This window comes from Oncorhynchus mykiss, chromosome 18, assembly GCF_057628025.1.
Source record: "Oncorhynchus mykiss isolate SJ-2025 chromosome 18, ASM5762802v1, whole genome shotgun sequence".
NCBI lineage: Eukaryota > Metazoa > Chordata > Actinopteri > Salmoniformes > Salmonidae > Oncorhynchus > Oncorhynchus mykiss.
The window spans coordinates 76,266,918-76,291,114 of NC_143039.1; the positions used below are offsets into that span (position 1 = coordinate 76,266,918).

The window sequence follows — 24,197 nt, forward strand, 5'->3', positions numbered from 1 at the left end:
TTTATCAAAATCGGGTTTGTTTTCGAATTCTTTGTGGGTCTGTGTAATCTGAGGGAGATATGTCTCTCTAATATGGTCAAACATTTGGCAGGAGGTTAGGAAGTGCAGCTCAGTTTCCACCTCATTTGTGGGCTGTGTGCACATAGCCTGTCTTCTCTTGTGAGCCATGTCTGCCTACGGCGGCCTTTCTCAATAGCAAGGCTATGCTCAATTAGTCTGTACATAGTCAAAGCTTTCCTTAAGTTTGGGTTAGTCACAGTGGTCAGGTATTCTGCCACTGTGTACTCTCTGGTTAGGGCCAAATAGCATTCTAGTTGGCTCTGTTTTTTTGTTATTTATTTCCAATGTGTCAAGTAATTATCTTTTTGCTTTCTAATGATTTGGTTGGGTCTAATTGTGTTGCTATCCTGGAGCTCTGTGGGGTGTGTTTGTGTTTGTGAGCAGAGCCCCAGAACCAGCTTGCTTAGGGGGACTCTTCTCCGGATTCATCTCTCTGTAGGTGATGTCTTTGTTATGGAAGGTTTGTGAATTGCTTCTTTTTAGGTAGTTTTAGAACTTAACAGCTCTTTTCTGGATGTTTGATAATTAGCGGGTATCGGCCTAATTCTGCTCTGCATGCATTATTTGGTGTTTTACGCTGTCCACAGAGGATATTTGTCTAGATGGAATTTGTATTTGTCGTCCTGGCGACTGGAACTTTTTTGGAACACCATTATTTTGGTCTTACTGAGATGTACTGTCAGGGCCCAGGTCTGACAGAATCTGTGCAGAAGATATAGGTGCTGCTGTAGACCCTCCTTGGTTGGTGACAGAAGCACCATATCTTTAGCAAACAGTAGATATTTGACTTCAGATTCTATTAGGGCGAGGCCTCTCTCTCTCCCTCCCAACATATTGTTGCTGAAAATCCTCTAGATTCTGTATACCAGTGGGCCAGTCTTTGAATCTACCTCTCTCTCTCTCTCTCTCGCTCTCTCGCTCTCTCGCTCTCTCGCTCTCTCTCACCTTGACATATAACTGTTGGAACTCCTCTAGGTTCAGTATACCAGAGGGACAGTCTTTGAGGAAGCCTTTGTACCACTGCTTGAGCTCAGCCTCGTTGAACTCAGTACTCTTGGTGAGGTCATCCAGGACCTCTGGTGCCAGCTTACTGTTTCCTTTCCCCATCACAAAGTCTCCTCTCTGGAGAAATAAACAAGACACACAAGGAATCACACGATGATGGAACAATAAACTGATAATTGTTGGGAATGCACACAATCAGTTGATTGATCAATAAATCAATCAATAAATTAAGCCAAGGATTCAACCATCTCTGGAATAAACACAAGCAATCAAATCACAAATCAATTATTCAATCAAATAGGAAATGCACACAATCATATAATCAGATTAAGTCAAAGGAATATAATGAATATTGGGAGGCAGGCATGTACCCAAAAAGTGCTGTTCCTGTGTAGAGCAGCGGCCCCCAGATAGGGCTCGTATTGTGTAGAGCAGATGCCCCCAGATAGGGCTCGTATTGTGTAGAGCAGATGCCCCCAGATAGGGCTCGTACTGTGTAGAGCAGATGCCCCCAGATAGGGCTCGTATTGTGTAGAGCAGATGCCCCCAGATAGGGCTCGTACTGTGTAGAGCAGATGCCCCCAGGTAGGGCTCGTACTGTGTAGAGCAGATGCCCCTAGATAGGGCTCGTACTGTGTAGAGCAGATGCCCCCAGATAGGGCTCGTACTGTGTAGAGCACCTACCCCCAGATAGGGCTCGTACTGTGTAGAGCACCTACCCCCAGATAGGGCTCGTAATGTGTAGAGCACCTGTCTCCAGTCTCGAACCGTGGCGTGACCTTGGACAATACCCTGTCATCTTCTGCAAAAATCAAAGCAGTGAGCCTCTCCTGTAGGGTCATACTCTACAACATCCGTAGAGTCTGACCCTACCTCACACAGGAAGCGGCATAGATCCTAATCCAGGCAGTTTTCATCTACTGCAACTTACTGTTGGCTTGGCTCCCCGCTTGTGCAACCAAACCACTGAATCTTATCCAGAACACTGCTAAAATATATTTAGATTTTTTTAGTTCTTGTGACTCTCAAACCCGGATCCGGGAGCGTAATCATAGCCTCAAACGAATTAGCATAACGCAGCGGACATAAATCTTCCTACAAAATCTTTCTATTCATGAAAATCAAAAATGAAATATAATGAGACACAGCTTATCCTTTTGTTAATCACACTGTCATTTCAGATTTTCAAAATATGCTTTACAGCCAACGCTAAACAAGCAGTTTGGCGGTCACTACAACGCCAAACGTTTTTCCAAATTAGCTCCATAATATCGACAGAAGCATGACAAACGTTGTTTAGAATCAATCCTCAAGGTGTTTTTCACATATCTATTCGATAATATATCCGTCGGGACAATTGGTTTCTCATAAGAAGTGATTGGAAAAATGGCTACCTCAGTACTTTACGCAAGATTTTCTGCGGGAGCCATCATGTGACCACTTGCTCAATGTGGTCCCTTATGGCTATTCTTCAACATAAATGCGTAAAAAGATGTCACAATGCTGTAGACACCTTGGGGAATACGTAGAAAACGTAGGCTCATTCGTAGCCCATTCACAGCCATATAAGGAGTCATTGGCATGAAGCGGTTTCAAAAAATGCGGCACTTCCTGGTTGGAATTTTATCTGGGTTTTCGCCTGTAACATCAGTTCTGTTGCACTCACAGACAATATCTTTGTAGTTTTGGAAACGTCAGAGTGTTTTCTATCCAAAGCTGTCAAGTACATGCATAGTCGAGCATCTTGTCGTGACAAAATATCCCGTTTAAAACGGGAACTCTTTTTTGGTTACTACATGATTCCATATGTGTTATTTCATAGGTTTGATATCTTATTATTATACAATGTAGAAATTGTAAAAATAAAGAAAAACTATTGAATTAGTAAGTGTGGCCAAACTTTTGAGTGGTTTTGCAAAGATATATGTATATATACAGAGAAAGAAAGATATATATATACAGTATATATATATATATATATATATATATATATATAGAGAGAGAGAGAGAGAGAGAGAGAGAGAGAGAGAGAAAGGGGAGAGAGGGAGATACAATCATGACCTGTCATTCTCTCTCCATTTAACATGCTTCTCACATAGCATCTCTCTCTTTCTGCTTTTCGCTACCTGTACCATGTATATATTCTGCTTCTCCTCTGCCTGGTTTTATACCTCACCAAGTTCCTTCCTCCACTGGCTTCCAGTCGAAGGTCGCATTCACTTTAAGACCTTGCCAACTCAGCAGCAAGAGAAACTGCCCCTCCCTTCCTTCAGGCTCAAACCACCGAAAAACCCGAGTACACCGTTCTGCCACCTCTGGTCTCATCTTTGGTTTCCCACCCCCCTATGGGAAGCCCAGTTGCTGACAGCTACATAATTGAGGAAAAGAGTGGTAGACAGCCAAGACAATGCAGGTGTGGCTTCGGGACAAGTCTCTGAATGTCCTTGAGTGGCCCAGCCAGAGCCCAGACTTGAACCCGATCTAACATCTCTGGAGAGACCTAAAAATATCTGTTAAAAAAACAACAATTGAATCAATTTTAGAATAAATAATATATAATTCGTAACAAAAACGTGGAAAAAGTCTGAACGTTTTTCTGAACGCAACTGACAAAGCCAAAACAGATTTTTTTACATAGGTATTCAGACCCTTTACTCAATACTTTGTTGAAGCACCTTTGGCAGTGATTACAGCCTTGAGTCTTCTTGGGTATGATGCTACGATTTGCCTCGATCCTGACTAGTCTCCCAGTCCCTGCCACTGAAAAACATCCCCACAGCATGATGCTGCCACCACCATGCTTCACTGTATTGATGGTGCCAGGTTTTCTCCAGACGTGATGCATGGCATTCAGGCCAAAGAGTTCAATCTTGGTTTCATCAGACCAGAGAATCTTGCTTCTCATGGTCTGAGAGTCTTTAGGGGCCTTTTGGCAAACTCCAAGTGGGCTGTCATTTGCCTTTTACTGCAGAGTGGCTTCCGTATGGCCACTCTACCATAAAGGTCTAATTGTTGGAGTGCTGCAGAGATGGTTGTCCTTCTGGAAGGTTCTCCCATCTCCAAAGGGGAACTCTAGAAGTGACCATCGAATTTGTCCGGGCGGCCAGCTCTAGGAAGAGTCTTGGTGGTTCCAAACTTCTGCCATTTAAGAATGATGGAGGCCACTGTGTTCTTGGGGACCTTCAATTCTGTAGAGATGTGTTTGGGTACCCTTCCCCAGATCTGTGCCTCGACACAATCCTGTCTCAGAGCTTTACGAACATTTACTTTGACCTCATGGCTTGGTTTTTTGCTCTGACATGCACTGTCAACTGTTGGACCTTATATAGACAGGTGTGTGCTTTTCCAAATCATGTCCAATCAATTGAATTTACCACTGGTGGACTCCAATCAAGTTGTAGAAACATCTCAAGGATGATCAATGAAAACAGGATGCACCTGAGCTCAATTTCGAGTCTCATAGCACAGGGTCTAAATACTTGTGTAAGTAAGTTATTTTTCTTACATTTTTTTTGTTTATCAAAAATATCTTAAACATTTTTTTTTTTTTTGCTTTGTCTTTATGGGGTTAGGTTGCTGAGAATGTTTTATCCATTTTAGAATAAGGCTGTAATGTAACAACATGTGGAAAAAGTCAAGGGGTCTGAATACTTTCCAAAATGCATTGTACCTCTACAACAACCATAACATTCCGGGAGACACCCCAAATGACCCCCAAAACCCCCCAATTATATTATCCTCACTGTACCTTCCTGTCAAAAACACTCATTGCTGCCTTTTTTCTTTATTTTAACTATATTCTACATAACTATGAAATAACACATATGGAATCATGTAGTAACCAAAAAAGTGTTAAACGTATCAAAATATATTTTGAGATTTGAGATTCTTCAAAGTAGCCACCCTTTGCCTTGATGACAGCTTTGCACACTCTTGGCATTCTCTCAACAAAGCATCATGAGGTAGTCACCTGAAATGCATTTCAATTAACAGGTGCGCCTTGTCAAAAATGAATTTGTGGAATTTCTTTCCTTCGTAATGCGTTTGGAGCCAATCAGTTGTGTTGTGACAAGGTAGGGGTGGTATACAGAAGATAGCCTTATTTGGTAAAAAACGTAGTCCATATTATGGCAAGAACAGCTCAAATAAGCAAAGAGAAACGACAGTCCGTCATTACATTACTGACATGAAGGTCAGTCAATCCGGAAAATTGCAAGAACTTTTAACGTTTCTTCAAGTGCAGTCGCATAAACCATCAAGTGCTATGATGAAACTGTCTCTCATGAGGACCCCCACAGGAAAGGAAGACCCAGAGTTACCTCTGCTGCAGAGGATAAGTTCATTAGAGTTAACTGTCTATCATGAGGACCGCCACAGGAAAGGAAGACCCAGAGTTACCTCTGCTGCAGAGGATAAGTTCATTAGAGTTAGCTGCACCTCAGACTGCAGCCCAAATAAATGATTCACAGAGTTCAAGTAACAGACACATCTCAACATCAACTGTTCAGAGGAGACGGTGTGAATCAGGCCTTCACGGTCGAATTGCTGCAAAGAAATTACTACTAAAGGACACCAATAATAAGAAGAGACTTGCTTGGACCAAGAAAGACAAGCAATGGACATTAGACCGGTGGAAATCTGTCCTTTGTTCTGATGACTCTCACTCTCTGATGAGTCTCTCTCTGATGAGAGAGAGAAATGGAGAGAGTGAGAGACAAAGTGAGGCTAACAGTGAGGTAGACAAGTTGAAAAATGTCTTAAGTTGAAAAATGGAGCGAGGGACTGATCCAGTCAGTATGGCGGATAAGAGAGGGCACTGCTCAGTGTGTGTGTGTGTGTGTGTGTGTGTGTGTGTGTGTGTGTGTGTGTGTGTGTGTGTGTGTGTGTGTGTGTGTGTGTGTGTGTGTGTGTGTGTGTGCGTGTGCGTGTGTGTGAGGATAGCCTATCAGAATGGAAAAAGTATAGTGGGAAGCAGACAGATCAATCAATGTACAGTACCAGTCCAATACACAGACAGATCAATCAATGTACAGTACCAGTCCAATACACAGACAGATGAATCAATGTACAGTACCAGTCCAATACACAGACAGATGAATCAATGTACAGTACCAGTCCAATACACAGACAGATCAATCAATGTACAGTACCAGTCCAATACACAGACAGATGAATCAATGTACAGCACCAGTCCAATACACAGACAGATCAATCAATGTACAGTACCAGTCCAATACACAGACAGATCAATCAATGTACAGCACCAGTCCAATACACAGACAGATCAATCAATGTACAGCACCAGTCCAATACACAGACAGATCAATCAATGTACAGTACCAGTCCAATACACAGACAGATCAATCAATGTACAGTACCAGTCCAATACACAGACAGATGGCGACGACATCATGGTTAGAGCATTAGGCCAGTAACCCAAAGGTTGCTGGATTAAATCCCTGAGCTGACAAGGAGAAAAATATGTTGATGTACCATTGAGCAAGGCATTTGGGGCAGCATGTAACCCAGTGGTTAGAGCGTTGGGCCAGTACCTGAAAGGTTGCTGGATTAAATCCCTGAGCTGACAAGGAGAAAAATATGTTGATGTACCATTGAGCAAGGCATTTGGGGCAGCAGGTAACCCAGTGGTTAGAGCGTTGGGCCAGTACCTGAAAGGTTGCTGGATTGAATCAAGGTAAAACATCTGTTCTTCTGCCCCTGAACAAGGCAGTTAACCCACTCTTCCCCGGTAGGCTGTCATTTTAAACAAGCATTTATTCTTAACTGACTTGCTCTGTATTGATTTGGCTGAACCTGTAAATCATTTCTATCTGGTGTATGGGACAATAAACCACATTTTGTTTTGAGAGAGAGGCACTCAAAAGAAACGCTCAAAGTGTCTATGACGTCACTTTGGATACAAATGATCTGATTAGCACATACACAGCCGCACACACACACACACACACACACACACACACACACACACTGAGCAGTGCCCTCTCTTATCCGCCATTTGATAGAGTGGCTGATCATCCAATTTGAGCTGATAAAGTGTGGCCGCTTTACAAGGGCTCTCCAATTCAGTTTCAATTCAATGTCAATTCAATTTTGATTCATTTTCAATTCAATGTCAATTCAATTTCATTTCAATTTCAATTAAGTGCTTTTTTGGCATGTAAATATGTTTACAGTGTGTGAATTAAAAACTAGGGATAGGTTCTATTTCCTAAATTTCCGCCTGACTGACGTTCCCAAAGTAAATTGCCTGTTACTCAGGCCCAGAAGCCAGGATATGCATATAATTGGTAGCATTAGATAGAAAACACTTTGAAGTTTCTAGAAGTGTTTAAATATTGTCTGAGACTATAACGGAATTGATATGGCAGGCAAAAATCTGAAAAACAACCAGATTTTGATCCTATATAATTCCATCTCCCAGATTGCAATTCCTATGGCTTCCACTAGATGTCAACATTCTTTATTCAAGAGATTACCGGAACAATACCAGTCTTTCCGCGCGAGTGAGAGGGAGTGCGCTTATTAATTTTGCTTTCCTATTGAACATACTACTTTCCGTATTAAAAATTATCATTTTTTTACATTTTAGAGTACCTGAAGATTAAATATAAAAGTCGTTTGACTTGTTTGGACGAAGTTTAGCTGTAGCTTTTTGGATTCCTTTGTCTGCATGTTGAACAAGTGGATTACTGAAATCGATGGCGCCAACTAAACTGACTTTTTGGGATATAAAGAAGGATTTTATCTAACAAAATGACCATTCATGTTGTACCTGGGACCCTTGGGATTACAAACAGAGGAAGATCTTCAAAAGTAAGAGATTTATTTAATCGCTATTTGTTATTTTATGAAGCCTGTGCTGGTTGAAAAATATGTTGACCGTCCTCAGACAATCATTCAACCTAGTTAGATGAACAATAATTTAAGCTTTTTAATACTTATGTTCATGAATGTTTAAAATTGCGATTATTTATTTTAATTGCGCACCCTCCAATTTCACCAGATGTTGTCGGCTAGCGGGACGCCTAACTCTTTTAAACAATAAAAAAATAACAGTTAACACTCACAGAAATTCCAAAAGAATAAAAATCATTTCAAATGTCATCATGTCTTCATCAACACAACCCATGCCGGAGACAGACAGACAGACAGACAGACAGACAGACAGAGACAGAGACAGAGACAGAGACAGAGACAGAGACAGACAGACAGACAGACAGACAGACAGACAGACAGAACTGTCGCAAGAGTTCATGAATAATTAGTTTTCGCCTAAAATGACATACCCAAATCTAACTGCCTGCAACTCAGGCCCTGAAGCAAGGATATGCATATTCTTGGTACCATTTGAAAGGAAACACTTTGAAGTTTGTGGAAATGTGAAAGGAATGCATGATAATATAACACATTAGATTTGGTAGAAGAAAATACAAAGGAGAAAACAACTGTTCTTTTGTATTTTCAAACGATCCTGAAGAAGTTTAAATAAGATGCAACCATATCCATTATCCCAGAAACCCTAGACCCACTCTAATTTACATACCGCACCAACAGATCCACATATGATGCAATCTCTTTTGTACTCCACACTGCCCTTTCACACCTGGAAAAAAAGGAACACCTACGTGAGAAAGCTATTCATTGACTACAGCTCAGAGTTCAATACCAATGTGCCCTCAAAGCTCATAAGGACCAGGTCAAAGACCTGACCATGTGGTGCCAGGACAACAACCTCCCCCTCAATGCGATCAAGACAAAGGAGATCATTGTGAACTACAGGAAAAGGAGGACTGACCACGCTGCCATTCTCATCAACGAGGCTGTAGTGGAGCAGGTTGAGAACTTCAAGTTCCTTGGCGTCCACATCACCAACAAACTAACATGGTCCAATTACACCAAGACAGTCATGAAGAGGACACAACAAAACCTATTCCCCCACAGGAAACTAAAAAGATTTGGTCATTGGTCCTCGGATCCTCAAAATGTTCTAAAACTGCACCATCGAGAGCATCCTAATGGGTTGCATCACTGCCTGGTATGGCAACTGCTCAGCCTCCGACCCCAAAGCACTACAGAGGTTAGAGCGTACGGCCCATCACTGGGGGCAAATTTCCTGCCATCCAGGACCTCTATACCAGGCGGTGTCAGAGGAAAGCCCTAAAAATTGTCAAACACTCCAGCCTCCCCGGTCAAAGACTGTTCTCTCTGCTACCACATGGCAAGCGGTACCGGAGCGCCAAGTCCAGGTCCAAGAGGCTTCTAAACAGCTTCTACCCCCAAACCATAAGACTCCTGAAAAGCTAATCAAATGGCTACCCAGACTATTTGCACCCCCCCCCCCCCCCCCCTTCTGGAACGCTGCTGCTACTCTCTGTTATCATCTATGCATAGTCACTTTAATAACTCTACCTACATGTACATATTACCTCAATTACCTTGACACTGGTGCCCCCGCACATTAACCCTGTTCCAGAACCACCTGTCTATAGCCCCGCTAATGTTATTTACCACTTACTTAAAACTGCATTGTTGGTTAAGCGTTTTTAAATAAGCTTTTCAATGTCGGTCTCAACTTTTAATAAGTCCTTATTGAATACTCATCTCTTCAGTAAGTCCTATGATTGAGTGTAGTCTGTCCCAGGGGTGTGATGGTGGACGGATAGGCACTGGAGCGACGAACCGCCCTTGCTGTCTCTGCCTGGCCAGTTCCCCTCTCTCCACTGAGATTCTCTGCCTTTAACCCTATTATGGGGGCTGAGTCACTGGCTTACTGGTTGCTCTTCCATGCCGTCCCTAGGAGGGGTGCGTCACTTGAGTGGGTTGAGTCAGTGACGTGATCTTCCTGTCCAGGTTGGTGCCCCCCTCGGGTTCGTGTCGTGGAGGAGATCTTTGCGGGCTATACTCGGCCTTGTCTCAGGGTAGTAAGTTGGTGGTTGAAGCTATCCCTCTAGTCGTGTGGGGGCTGTGCTTTGACAATGTGGTGTGGTATTATCCTACCTGGTTGGCCCCGTATGGGGGTATCATTGGACGGGGCCACAGTGTCCCCCGACCTTTCCTGTCTCAGCCTCTAGTATTTATGCTGCAGTAGTTTATGTGCCGGGGGGCTAGGGTCAGTCTGTTATATCTGGTGTAATTCTCCTGTCTTATCTGGTGTCCTGTGTGAATTTACGTATGCTCCCTATAATTCTCTCTCTTTCTCTCTTATCTAAGAGGACCTGAGCCCTAGGACCATGCCTCAGGACTACCTGGCCTGATGACTCCTTGCTGTCCCCAGTCCACCTGGCCATGCTGCTGCTCCAGTTTCAAATGTTCTGCCTGCGGCTATGGAACCCTGACCTGTTCACCGGACGTGCTACCTTTCCCAGACCTGCTGTTTTCAACTCTCTCCCTCTACCACACCTGCTGTCTCTAACTCTAACTGATCTGCTCTGAAAATCCAACTGATATTTACTCCTGAGGTGCTGACCTGCTTCACCCTCGACAACTACTGTTATTATTATTATCTGACCCTGTTGGTCATCTATGAACGTTTGAACATCTTGGCCATGTTCTGTTATAATCTCCACCCGGGCACAGCCAGAAGAGGACTGGCCACCCCTCATAGCCTGGTTCTTCTCTAGGTTTCTTCCTAGGTTCTGGCCTTTCTAGGAAGTTTTTCCTAGACACCGTGCTTCTACACCTGCATTGCTTGCTGTTTGGGGTTTTAGGCTGGGTTCCCTCTCAGGTCCCTCTCTCTGTTGTAGGAAACAGGTCTCTAACTCTGATGTAGGAAACAGGTCCCTCTCTCTGTTGTAGGAAACAGGTCCCTCTCTCTGTTGTTAGAACAGGTCTCTCTCTCTGATGTAGGAAACAGGTCTCTCCCTCTCTCTGTTGTTAGAACAGGTCTCTCTCTCTCTGATGTAGGAAACAGGTCCCTCTCTCTGATGTAGGAAACAGGTCCCTCTCTCTGTTGTAGGAAACAGGTCTCTCTCTCTGATGTAGGAAACAGGTCTCTCTCTCTGATGTAGGAAACAGGTCTCCCTCTCTCTGATGTAGGAAACAGGTCTCTCTCTCTGATGTAGGAAACAGGTCTCTCTCTGATGTAGGAAACAGGTCCCTCTCTCTGATGTAGGAAACAGGTCCCTCTCTCTGTTGTTAGAACAGGTCCCTCTCTCTGATGTAGGAAACAGGTCCCTCTCTCTGATGTAGGAAACAGGTCTCTCCCTCTCTCTGATGTAGGAAACAGGTCTCTCTCCCTCTCTCTGATGTAGGAAACAGGTCTCTATTTGAATTTAATTTAAAGGGATTATTGGTATGGGAAACCTATGTTAACATCGCCAAAGCATGTGAAATAGATAAAACAAAAAATTACAAATCAAAATGAACAGTAAACATTACACACACAAAGTTCCAAAAGAATAAATGCATTTCAAATGTCATATTATGTCTATATACAGTGTTGTAGTGATTTTAATCTAGTTAAAGTACAAAATGGAAAATAAATAAACATAAATATTGGTTGTATTTACAATGCTGTTGGTTCTTCACAGGTTGACCTTTTCTTGTGGAAACAGTTTACAAATCTTGCTGCTGTGGATGGCACACTGTGATATTTCACACTATAGTCATTGGAGTTTAACAAAATTTGATTAGTTTTCCCGAAATCTCTGTGGGTCTGTCTAATCTGAGAGAAAAGTGTGATTCTAATATGGTCATACATTGGGCAGGAGATTAGGAAGTGCAGCTCAGTTTCCACCTCATTTTGTGGGCAGTGAGCACATAGCCTGTCTTCTCTTGAGAGCCATGTCTGCCTACGGCGGCCTTTCTCAATAGCAAGGCTATGCTCACTGAGTCTGTACATAGTCAGGTCAAATAACATTCTAGTTTGCTCAGTTTTTTTTTCAAATTCTTTCCAATCTATTTATCTTCTTGTTTTCTCATGATTTAGTTGGGTCTAATTGTGTTGCTGTCCTGGGGCTCTGTGGGGTGTGTTTGTGTTTGTAAACAGAGCCCCAGGACCAACATGCTCAGGGGGCTCTTCTCTAGGTTTATCTCTCTTTAGGTGATGGCTTTGTTATGGAAGGTTTGGGAATCACTTCCTTTTAGGTGGTTGTACAATTTAACGGCTCTTTTCTGGATGTTTGATCAGTAGCCGGTATATAATTCTGCTCTGAAATATCTGGTATTTTGGACACAGAGTCTAAATTTGGTGTTTGTCCTATTTTATTCAACACAAATTAATAGGGGCGGCAGGGTAGCCTATTGGTTAGCATGCTGGACTAGTAATCGAAAAGTTGCAAGGTCAAATCCCCGAGCTGACAAGGTGCAAGTCTGTCATTCTGCCCCTGAACAGGCAGTTAACCCACTGTTCCTAGGCCGTCATTGAAAACAAGAATATGTTCTTATTAACTGACTTGCCTAGTAAAATAAAGGTAAAAAAATAATTGAGTTGACCTCTATTCAACACCCTCCATTAATAGAGTTGACCTCTATTCAACACCCTCCATTAATAGAGTTGACCTCTATTCAACACCCTCCACCAATAGAGTTGACCTCTATTCAACACCCTACACTAATAGAGTTGACCTCTATTCAACACCCTCCACCAATAGAGTTGACCTCTATTCAACACCCTCCATTAATAGAGTTGACCTCTATTCAACTCCCTCCATTAATAGAGTTGACCTCTATTCAACACCCTTCCATTAATAGAGTTGACCTCTATTCAACACCCTCCATTAAAAGAGTTGACCTCTATTCAACACCCTCCATTAATAGAGTTGACCTCTATTCAACACCCTCCATTAATAGAGTTGACCTCTATTCAACACCCTCCATTAATAGAGTTGACCTCTATTCAACACCCTCCATTAATAGAGTTGACCTCTATTCAACACCCTCCATTAATAGAGTTGACCTCTATTCAACACCCTCCATTAATAGAGTTGACCTCTATTCAACACCCTCCATTAATAGAGTTGACCTCTATTCAACACCCTCCATTAATAGAGTTGACCTCTATTCAACACCCTCCACCAATAGAGTTGACCTCTATTCAACACCCTCCACCAATAGAGTTGACCTCTATTCAACACCCTCCATTAATAGAGTTGACCTCTATTCAACACCCTCCATTAATAGAGTTGACCTCTATTCAACACCCTCCATTAATAGAGTTGACCTCTATTCAACACCCTTCCATTAATAGAGTTGACCTCTATTCAACACCCTTCCATTAATAGAGTTGACCTCTATTCAACACCCTCCATTAATAGAGTTGACCTCTATTCAACACCCTCCATTAATAGAGTTGACCTCTATTCAACACCCTCCATTAATAGAGTTGACCTCTATTCAACACCCTCCATTAATAGAGTTGACCTCTATTCAACACCCTTCCATTAATAGAGTTGACCTCTATTCAACACCCTTCCATTAATAGAGTTGACCTCTATTCAACACCCTCCATTAATAGAGTTGACCTCTATTCAACACCCTCCATTAATAGAGTTGACCTCTATTCAACACCCTCCATTAATAGAGTTGACCTCTATTCAACACCCTCCATTAATAGAGTTGACCTCTATTCAACACCCTCCACCAATAGAGTTGACCTCTATTCAACACCCTACACTAATAGAGTTGACCTCTATTCAACACCCTCCACCAATAGAGTTGACCTCTATTCAACACCCTCCATTAATAGAGTTGACCTCTATTCAACACCCTCTATTAATAGAGTTGACCTCTATTCAACACCCTTCCATTAATAGAGTTGACCTCTATTCAACACCCTTCCATTAATAGAGTTTACCTCTATTCAACACCCTTCCATTAATAGAGTTGACCTCTATTCAACACCCTTCCATTAATAGAGTTGACCTCTATTCAACACCCTCCATTAATAGAGTTGACCTCTATTCAACACCCTCCATTAATAGAGTTGACCTCTATTCAACACCCTCCATTAATAGAGTTGCCCTCTATTCAACACCCTCCATTAATAGAGTTGACCTCTATTCAACACCCTCCATTAATAGAGTTGACCTCTATTCAACATCCTCCACCAATAGAGTTGACCTCTATTCAACACCCTACACTAATAGAGTTGACCTCTATTCAACACCCTTCACCAATAGAGTTGACCTCTATTCAACACCCTCCATTAATAGAGTTGACCTCTATTCAACACCCTCCATTAATAGAGTTGACCTCTATTCAACACCCTTCCATTAATAGAGTTGACCTCTATTCAACACCCTTCCATTAATAGAGTTGACCTCTATTCAACACCTTTCCATTAATAGAGTTGACCTCTATTCAACACCCTTCCATTAATAGAGTTGACCTCTATTCAACACCCTTCCATTAATAGAGTTGACCTCTATTCAACACCCTCCATTAATAGAGTTGACCTCTATTCAACACCCTCCATTAATAGAGTTGCCCTCTATTCAACACCCTCCATTAATAGAGTTGACCTCTATTCAACACCCTCCATTAATAGAGTTGACCTCTATTCAACACCCTCCACCAATAGAGTTGACCTCTATTCAACACCCTACACTAATAGAGTTGACCTCTATTCAACACCCTCCACCAATAGAGTTGACCTCTATTCAACACCCTCCATTAATAGAGTTGACCTCTATTCAACACCCTCCATTAATAGAGTTGACCTCTATTCAACACCCTTCCATTAATAGAGTTGACCTCTATTCAACACCCTTCCATTAATAGAGTTGTCCTCTATTCAACACCCTTCCATTAATAGAGTTGACCTCTATTCAACACCCTTCCATTAATAGAGTTGACCTCTATTCAACACCCTTCCATTAATAGAGTTGACCTCTATTCAACACCCTCCATTAATAGAGTTGACCTCTATTCAACACCCTCCATTAATAGAGTTGACCTCTATTCAACACCCTCCATTAATAGAGTTGACCTCTATTCAACACCCTTCCATTAATGTTACTCAGTTCCTTTGGCTTTGATGCTTTATGATTGAGTTGTCAGTGGGCTGACTCTGAACACTCTGAGAGACTCCGGGTTGAGGTCAGTGATAAAGTAGTCTACAGTACTACTGCCAAGAGATGAGCTATAGGTGTACCTACCATAGGAGTCCCCTCGAAGCCTACTATGTACTATGTACATACCCAGCGTGCGACAGAGCTGCAAGAGTTGTGACCCGGTTATGTTTTCATAGTTGTGTCTAGGGGGGCATATGGGGGAGGAAATGCTGTCACCTGCAAGCAGGTGTTTGTCCCCCTGTGTGCTGAGGGTGTCAGGTTCTTGTCCGGTTCTGGCTTTTAGGTCGCCACAGACTAGTACTTGTCCCTGGGCCTGGAAATGATTGATTTCCCCCTCCAGGATGGATAAGCTGTCTTCATTAAAGTATGGGGATTCTAGTGGGGGGATATAGGCAGCACACAGGAGGACATTTTTCTCTGTTAAGATAATTTCCAATTATGTGTGACTTCAACGTTGAGGCCCTCTTTGCAGGAGTGGAGTGCATGGGGTGGGCAGGGGGGCATAGGTCTGATCTGAGGGGGCCTAAATGGGTTGTGGGCATGGTTGACGTGGGGGGAGTATTGATTGTTTGGGGTGGGGGTGTGTATGTGGATGTGGCTGGTGGTGCTGTGGTCTGGAGGTAAGTCGTGGGTCCTCTATGTATAGGTCCGGGGGGGGGGGGGTTCCCGCAGGTCTGGGAGGGTGTCTCGCTGGTCTGGGCCGGGTGTCTATTAATCTGTTGCTCCTGTGTGAAGTGTTGGGTATATGTTTGAGAGCGATGTCCTTTAGAGTCCGGGCAAAGGTGCCTTGTAGAGGTGGGCCTGGTCATAGAGGCTGTTCAAGTCCAGGGTGGAGTGGTGGGCCAGGAAAAACTTTGGTTTTGAGGCACAGTCACGGGAAATACTTGCGTTTACCCGCTGTATTGTGGCAGGGTGGAAGTCTTTTCGTGGTAGCAGGGTGGAGATAACCACTTGTGCCTTGGGGAAAGTAGAAGAAGCTTTTTCAATCACTCCCTTCAGAGCTGTGGCCACCCTGTCCTGCTTTGCTCTCAGGTCGTTTGCACCTGTGTGTATTATTATGTGTCTGGGTGAACCTAGTTGGTCCTCAGACAGAAGGTCTAGGGCGCGCTGGGTGTTTGGACACCAGAGTTTAGACACACTGTGTTTGGGAAAAAGTGTTTTTCTTGTATATATTTCCCATTTGAGTCCATAAGGAGTACAATCTGTGTCTTGTGTATGTCCTCATTGGGTGTGTGTGTGTGTGTGTGTGGGGGGGGGGGCTATCATGGTGGAAGGGCTATCAGGATGGCTGACAGGGGGGGGGGGGTGCTCAGAGGGGTTGAGAGCCCCTGGGCTTGGGGTTCTTCATTTATCTGTTCTGCTGTGATGTCGACTCTATGGTCAGGGTCTGGTGTGGACTGTTCTGCTGTGTTGTCGAGACTTTTGTCGGGTGCTGAGGTGGGCTCTTCTGCTGGCTTCTCTGTGGGGGTGGCCACCTCTCTAGTGGGTTGTTCTCTATCACACGCCATCCCTCTCACCCTCTCCTCCATCCCCCTCAACCTCTCCTCCAGCAGTCCGACCCTCTCCAGTGCTCTGTTCTTCTCTTGCTCCTGCTCTTTCTCCTGTTGAAGTTGTCTCACCACTGTCCAGAGTGCAGATATGTCTCTCTCCACCTCCAGCACTCCGGGTCTGGTTAACAGGGTTTTGTTGTGCTGGACTGTTGTCTGGGTCTGTGCTGACTGGAGTGTAATCACCTGCAGTTCCAGCTCCACCTGCCTTACGTCCAGCTGGGTAAACGTATCCTTCATTTCAATGAGGGTAATCTGTGCTGGGAGGTTGACTTTCCGCTGGGGGTGGCTCGTTTGTGGGGTTATATAATGAAGAGGTCTGGTCTGACCCGCTCGGGTTGGCTAGTCTGTGGGGCTATATAATTAAGAGGTCTGGTCTGACCCGCTCGGGGTGGGGGTATCTTTCTCAAGGGAGAGCTTCTCCTGCTTGGCTCATTCTTTGATTAGGTGAAAGTCCAGCTGAGACTGCTTGGGGGTTGCCCACTCCCATTAATGTTCCAGACTTATAGAGAATTATATTAGCTGACTCAGAGTCCTCGTTGTTAAGTTTCCTGAGTTTCCACCCCTCGTTAACACCCCCTCTCTTAACTTCTTATGGTACAGGGGACGCTTGCAGCACGGCAAATAAAATAAAAATGATATAAAAAAGTTTACAGACACCATTACATTCATTAAATCACATGTGTAAGATACTAAATTAAAGCTACACTCGTTGTGAATCCAGCCAACATGTTAGATTTTGAAAAGGCTTTTCGGCGAAAGCATAAGAAGCTATTATCTGATGATAGCACAACAGTAAACAAAGAGGGTAGCATATTTCAACCCTGCAGGCGCGACACAAAACACAGAAATAAAATATAAAACATGCCTTACCTTTGACAAGCTTCTTTTGTTGGCACTCCAATATGTCCCATAAACATCACAGATGGTCCTTTTGTTCGATTAATTCCGTCCATATATATCCAAAATGTCCATTTATTTGTCGCGTTTGATCCAGAAAAAAACAGCTGCCAAAAAACGCAACGTCACTACAAAACATTTCAAAAGTTGCCTATAAACTTTGCCAACATATTTCAAACTACTTTTGTAATACAACTTTAGGTATTTTTAAACGGGTCTATCTGTGTTCAATACAGGAACACAACAAACCAAGCTACTTTTCAAGTCTTGCGCAACTCTCAACAGTGTTACGCAGTTCCTAGATGTCCAGACTTCTTCATTGCACAAAGGAATAACCTCAACCAAATTCCAAAGACTGGTGACATCCAGTGGAAGCGGTAGAAACAAGTTCCTAAGAAATATAGTTTGCCAAGGAGAACTCAATGAACAGACAGAGACCTCAATTTTTTTTAATTCTTAACGGTTAGTCCTCGGGGTTTTGCCTGCTACATACGTTCTGTTATACTCACAGACATGATTCAAACAGTTTTAGAAACTTCAGAGTGTTTTCTATCCAAATATACTAATAATATGCATATCTTATATTCTTGGCATGAGTAGCAGGAAGTTGAAATTGGGCACGCTATTTATCCAAAAGTGAAAATGCTGCCCCCTATACCTTAAGAAGTTAACAAAGGGGTAGTGTGCTAATATAGCACTGTGCCATGCCAGGGGATGGTCTGTGTGGAAGATGAGGTTGTTGAGGTTCCCATTTTTTATAATAGTCAGCAAAAAGTGTCTCTTGATTTTCCATAAGGAGCTTCATTTTGTGATCTTTTCTTGCCTTATCATTCTTTACATGCACAGGGTGCTGTATTTTAATTACCTCTGAACAGCGGGAGGGAGCTTCTAAGGCCTCTCCATTTGGTTGGAGTAGACTGTTCCACTCTCCTGCCATTGTTGGGCTAAAGGGCTTTGACACCTCTCACTTGACACGTCAGTGCTAATTGAAGTTGTATCAAGCTTGGCAGCCTTAATTTAGCATTCAGTCGTCATAAAGTAATGTAGTGTATTTTTCTTCTTGGCTTTTGGCTATCGCTCTCTCGCTCTCCCTCTCTTGTTAGAACATGCGCCTGATGTATCGCTATAGAAAGTGTTCACCACAGCGGAGGTTCAAACACTCTAATTTAAGATCACACTGCATGTAGAGCCTGGGGAAAAAACACACAGTGGACAGACACAGCAGAATGGGTGTGCGTTTTGTATTCATTAGGGATCCCCGTTAGCCAATCATATAACATTATTACACCACTATACAGTATATGTATACAATACAGAACGTGTAATACCACAATACAATTATATTTTAATACACATGTGTGTAGAGTACGTGTGCTAGCATGTCTCTTCACAGTCTGCGTTGTTCCATAAGGTGTAGTTGTATCTTTGCTTCGTTTTTTTAAAACTGATTTTTACTGCTATCATGAGTTACTTGCTGTGGAATGTAGTCATGGCTCTGTGTAGTACTGTGATTTTCCCCATGTTTGTTGGTGGCATGTCTTGGGGGTATGCCTGGGTATCTGAGCTGTGTGCTAGTAGTTTAAACAGACAGCTCTGTGCATTCAGCATGTCAATACCTCTCACATAGGACCAGTAGTTGACACAGTCGATCTCTCCGCTACTTTGAGCCAGGAGAGCTTGACATGCATGTTATAGATGTTGGCTCTCTGTGTAGATTTAAGGGCCAGCTGTACTGCTGTATTCTGGGCCAAGTGTAATTTGCCTATGTCCCTCTTTGTGGCACTTGACCAGAAGAATGGACAGTATTCCATATGACTTGACAGTATTCCATATGACTTGACAGTATTCAATATGACTTGAAAGTATTCCATATGACTTGAAAGTATTCCATATGACTTGACAGTATTCCATATGACTAGACAGTATTCCATATGACTGGACAGTATTCCATATGACTGGACACTATTCCATATGACTGGACAGTATTCCATATGACTGGACAGTATTCCATATGACTGGACAGTATTCCATATGACTGGACAGTAGTCCATATGACTGGACATTATTCCATATGACTGGTCAGTGTATTCCATATGACTGGACAGTATTCCATATGACTGGACAGTATTCCATATGACTAGACAGTATTCCATATGACTGGACAGTATTCCATATGACTAAACAGTAGTCCATATGACTGGACAGTATTCCATATGACTGGTCAGTATTCCATATGACTGGACAGTATTCCATATGACTGGACAGTATTCCATATGACTAAACAGTAGTCCATATGACTGGACAGTATTCCATATGACTGGTCAGTATTCCATATGACTGGTCAGTATTCCATATGACTGGACAGTATTCCATAAGACTTGACAGTATTCCATATGACTGGTCAGTATTCCATATGATTGGACAGTATTCCATATGACTACACAGTATTCCATATGACTAGACAGTATTCCATATGACTGGGCAGTATTCCATATGACTGGACATTATTCCATATGACTGGTCAGTATTCCATATGAATGGACAGTATTCCATATGACTGGACAGTATTCCATATGACTGGTCAGTATTCCATATGACTGGACAGTATTCCATATGACTGGACAGTATTCCATGTGACTGGTCAGTATTCCATATGACTACACAATATTCCATATGACTGGTCAGTATTCCATATGATTACACAGTATTCCATATGACTGGACAGTATTCCATATGATTACACAGTATTCCATATGATTGGACAGTATTCCATATGACTACACAGTATTCCATATGATTGGACAGTATTCCATATGACTGGACAGTATTCCATATGACTGGTCAGTGTATTCCATATGACTGGTCAGTGTATTCCATATGACTGGTCAGTATTCCATATGACTACACAGTATTCCATATGACTACACAGTATTCCATATGACTACACAGTATTCCATATGACTACACAGTATTCCATATGACTACACAGTATTCCATATGACTGGACAGTATTCCATATGATTGGACAGTATTCCATATGACTACACAGTATTCCATATGATTGGACAGTATTCCATATGATTGGACAGTATTCCATATGACTGGTCAGTATTCCATATGACTACACAGTATTCCATATTACTAGACAGTATTCCATATGACTGGACAGTATTCCATATGACTGGACAGTATTTCATATGACTAGACAGTATTCCATATGATTGGACAGTATTCCATATGACTAGACAGTATTCCATATGACTGGACAGTATTCCATATGACTAGACAGTATTCCATATGACTAGACAGTATTCCATATGACTGGTCAGTATTCCATATGACTACACAGTATTCCATATGACTACACAGTATTCCATATGACTACACATTATTCCATATGACTACACAGTATTCCATATGATTGGACAGTATTCCATATGACTACACAGTATTCCATATGATTGGACAGTATTCCATATGATTGGACAGTATTCCATATGACTGGACAGTATTCCATATGACTGGACAGTATTCCATATGATTGGACAGTATTCCATATGACTACACAGTATTCCATATGACTAGACAGTATTCCATATGACTGGACAGTATTCCATATGACTAGACAGTATTCCATATGACTGGTCAGTATTCCATATGACTAAACAGTATTCCATATGACTGGTCAGTATTCCATATGACTAAACAGTATTCCATATGACTGGTCAGTATTCCATATGACTAAACAGTATTCCATATGACTGGACAGTATTCCATATGATTGGACAGTATTCCATATGACTACACAGTATTCCATATGACTACACAGTATTCCATATGACTGGACAGTATTCCATATGACTGGTCAGTATTCCATATGACTAAACAGTATTCCATATGACTAAACAGTATTCCATATGACTGGACAGTATTCCATATGACTGAACAGTATTCCATATGACTGGACAGTATTCCATATGACTGGACAGTAGTCCATATGACTGGACAGTATTCCATATGACTGGACAGTATTCTATATGACTAGACAGTATTCCATATGACTGAACAGTATTCCATATGACTAAACAGTATTCCATATGACTGGACAGTATTCCATATGACTAGACAGTATTCCATATGACTAGACAGTATTCCATATGACTAAACAGTATTCCATATGACTGGACAGTAGTCCATATGATTGGACAGTATTCCATATGACTGGACAGTATTCCATATGACTACACAGTATTCCATATGACTACACAGTATTCCATATGACTGGACAGTATTCCATATGACTGGTCAGTATTCCATATGACTGGTCAGTATTCCATATGACTAAACAGTATTCCATATGACTGGTCAGTATTCCATATGACTAAACAGTATTCCATATGACTAAACAGTATTCCATATGACTGGACAGTATTCCATATGATTGGACAGTATTCCATATGATTACACAGTATTCCATATGACTACACAGTATTCCATATGACTAAACAGTATTCCATATGACTAAACAGTATTCCATATGACTGGACAGTATTCCATATGATTGGACAGTATTCCATATGACTAAACAGTATTCCATATGACTGGTCAGTATTCCATATGACTGGTCAGTATTCCATATGACTAAACAGTATTCCATATGACTAAACAGTATTCCATATGACTGGACAGTATTCCATATGACTAAACAGTATTCCATATGACTAAACAGTATTCCATATGACTGGACAGTATTCCATATGACTGAACAGTATTCCATATGACTGGACAGTATTCCATATGACTGGACAGTAGTCCATATGACTGGACAGTATTCCATATGACTGGACAGTATTCTATATGACTAGACAGTATTCCATATGACTACACAGTATTCCATATGACTACACAGTATTCCATATGACTGGTCAGTATTCCATATGACTGGACAGTATTCCATATGACTAGACAGTATTCCATATGACTACACAGTATTCCATATGACTGGACAGTATTCTATATGACTAGACAGTATTCCATATGACTGAACAGTATTCTATATGACTGGACAGTATTCCATATGACTGGACAGTATTCCATATGACTAAACAGTATTCCATATGACTGAACAGTATTCTATATGACTGGACAGTATTCCATATGACTGGACAGTATTCCATATGACTAGACAGTATTCCATATGACTAGACAGTAGTCCATATGACTAGACAGTATTCCATATGACTGGACAGTATTCCATATGACTAAACAGTATTCCATATGACTGGTCAGTATTCCATATGACTAAACAGTATTCCATATGACTGGACAGTATTCCATATGACTAAACAGTATTCCATATGACTGGTCAGTATTCCATATGACTAAACAGTATTCCATATGACTAAACAGTATTCCATATGACTGGTCAGTATTCCATATGACTAAACAGTATTCCATATGACTAGACAGTATTCCATATGACTGGTCAGTATTCCATATGACTAAACAGTATTCCATATGACTGGTCAGTATTCCATATGACTAAACAGTATTCCATATGACTAGACAGTATTCCATATGACTGGTCAGTATTCCATATGACTAAACAGTATTCCATATGACTGGTCAGTATTCCATATGACTGGTCAGTATTCCATATGACTAAACAGTATTCCATATGACTGGACAGTAGTCCATATGACTGGACAGTATTCCATATGACTGAACAGTATTCCATATGACTGGACAGTATTCCATATGATTGGACAGTATTCCATATGACTGGACAGTATTCCATATGACTGAACAGTATTCCATATGACTGAACAGTATTCCATATGATTACACAGTATTCCATATGACTAAACAGTATTAAATATGACTGGACAGTATTCCATATGACTGGACAGTATTCCATGTGACTAGACAGTATTCCATATGACTGGTCAGAAAGAAAATATTAAAAGTATGTTATCAGTGTGTTTTGTGAGGAACATCATCTGATTCAATGAATGTAGATTTCACCTTTTTGCCCAAAATTGAATTTAAGGTTCTCTGAAACATTTTACTGTCATTCTTCATATGATTTAATCATTGTTCCAGTTTTTTATTCTGTTTGTTCAGTTTACTCACGTGTTTTTCTTCCAAATTGCATTATGTTTGACGAGCAGCAACGCAGTCAGACTTATTTGCCATTTCATTTGCTTTGTACTTCTCGACCGTAAAATGATTCAATTCTTCATAAATCCATGGGATTGAAAAAAATATTTGTTTCCTGTCATTTTCTTCATGGATCATGCTTATTATTAATTAGTGTCTGATTGCTCCTCAATACACACAACAGACCAGCAAATATGATTTACATCTTCAACACAGAAATACAAACAAACATATTGTATGACCTTTTATACACTGAACAGTATTAGGCCTTTGGAACTTTGGATTTCCAAGATATATATGTGTGTGTGTGTGTGTGTGTGTGTGTGTGTGTGTGTGTGTGTGTGTGTGTGTGTGTGTGTCTGTGTGTGTGTCTGTGTGTGTGTGTGTCTGTGTGTGTGTCTGTGTGTGTGTGTGTCTGTGTGTGTGCGTGTGTGTGTCTGTGTGTCTGTGTGTGTGTGTGTCTGTGTGTGTGTATGTGTGGGTGTGTGTGCGT

General features: G+C 41.8%; 1 protein-coding gene across 1 annotated transcript in view; it reads right to left on the reverse strand.

Moving 5' to 3' along the window:
• hpcal4 (hippocalcin like 4) overlaps positions 1-24,197 on the reverse strand; it is a 71,535-nt gene that overhangs the window by 15,926 nt on the left and 31,412 nt on the right. The window contains exon 2 of the mRNA XM_036953602.2: positions 1,006-1,182. Within this exon, the coding sequence (XP_036809497.2) occupies positions 1,006-1,167 (162 nt within the window). The 5' untranslated portion in view covers positions 1,168-1,182. The remainder of the gene's footprint in view (positions 1-1,005; positions 1,183-24,197) is intronic.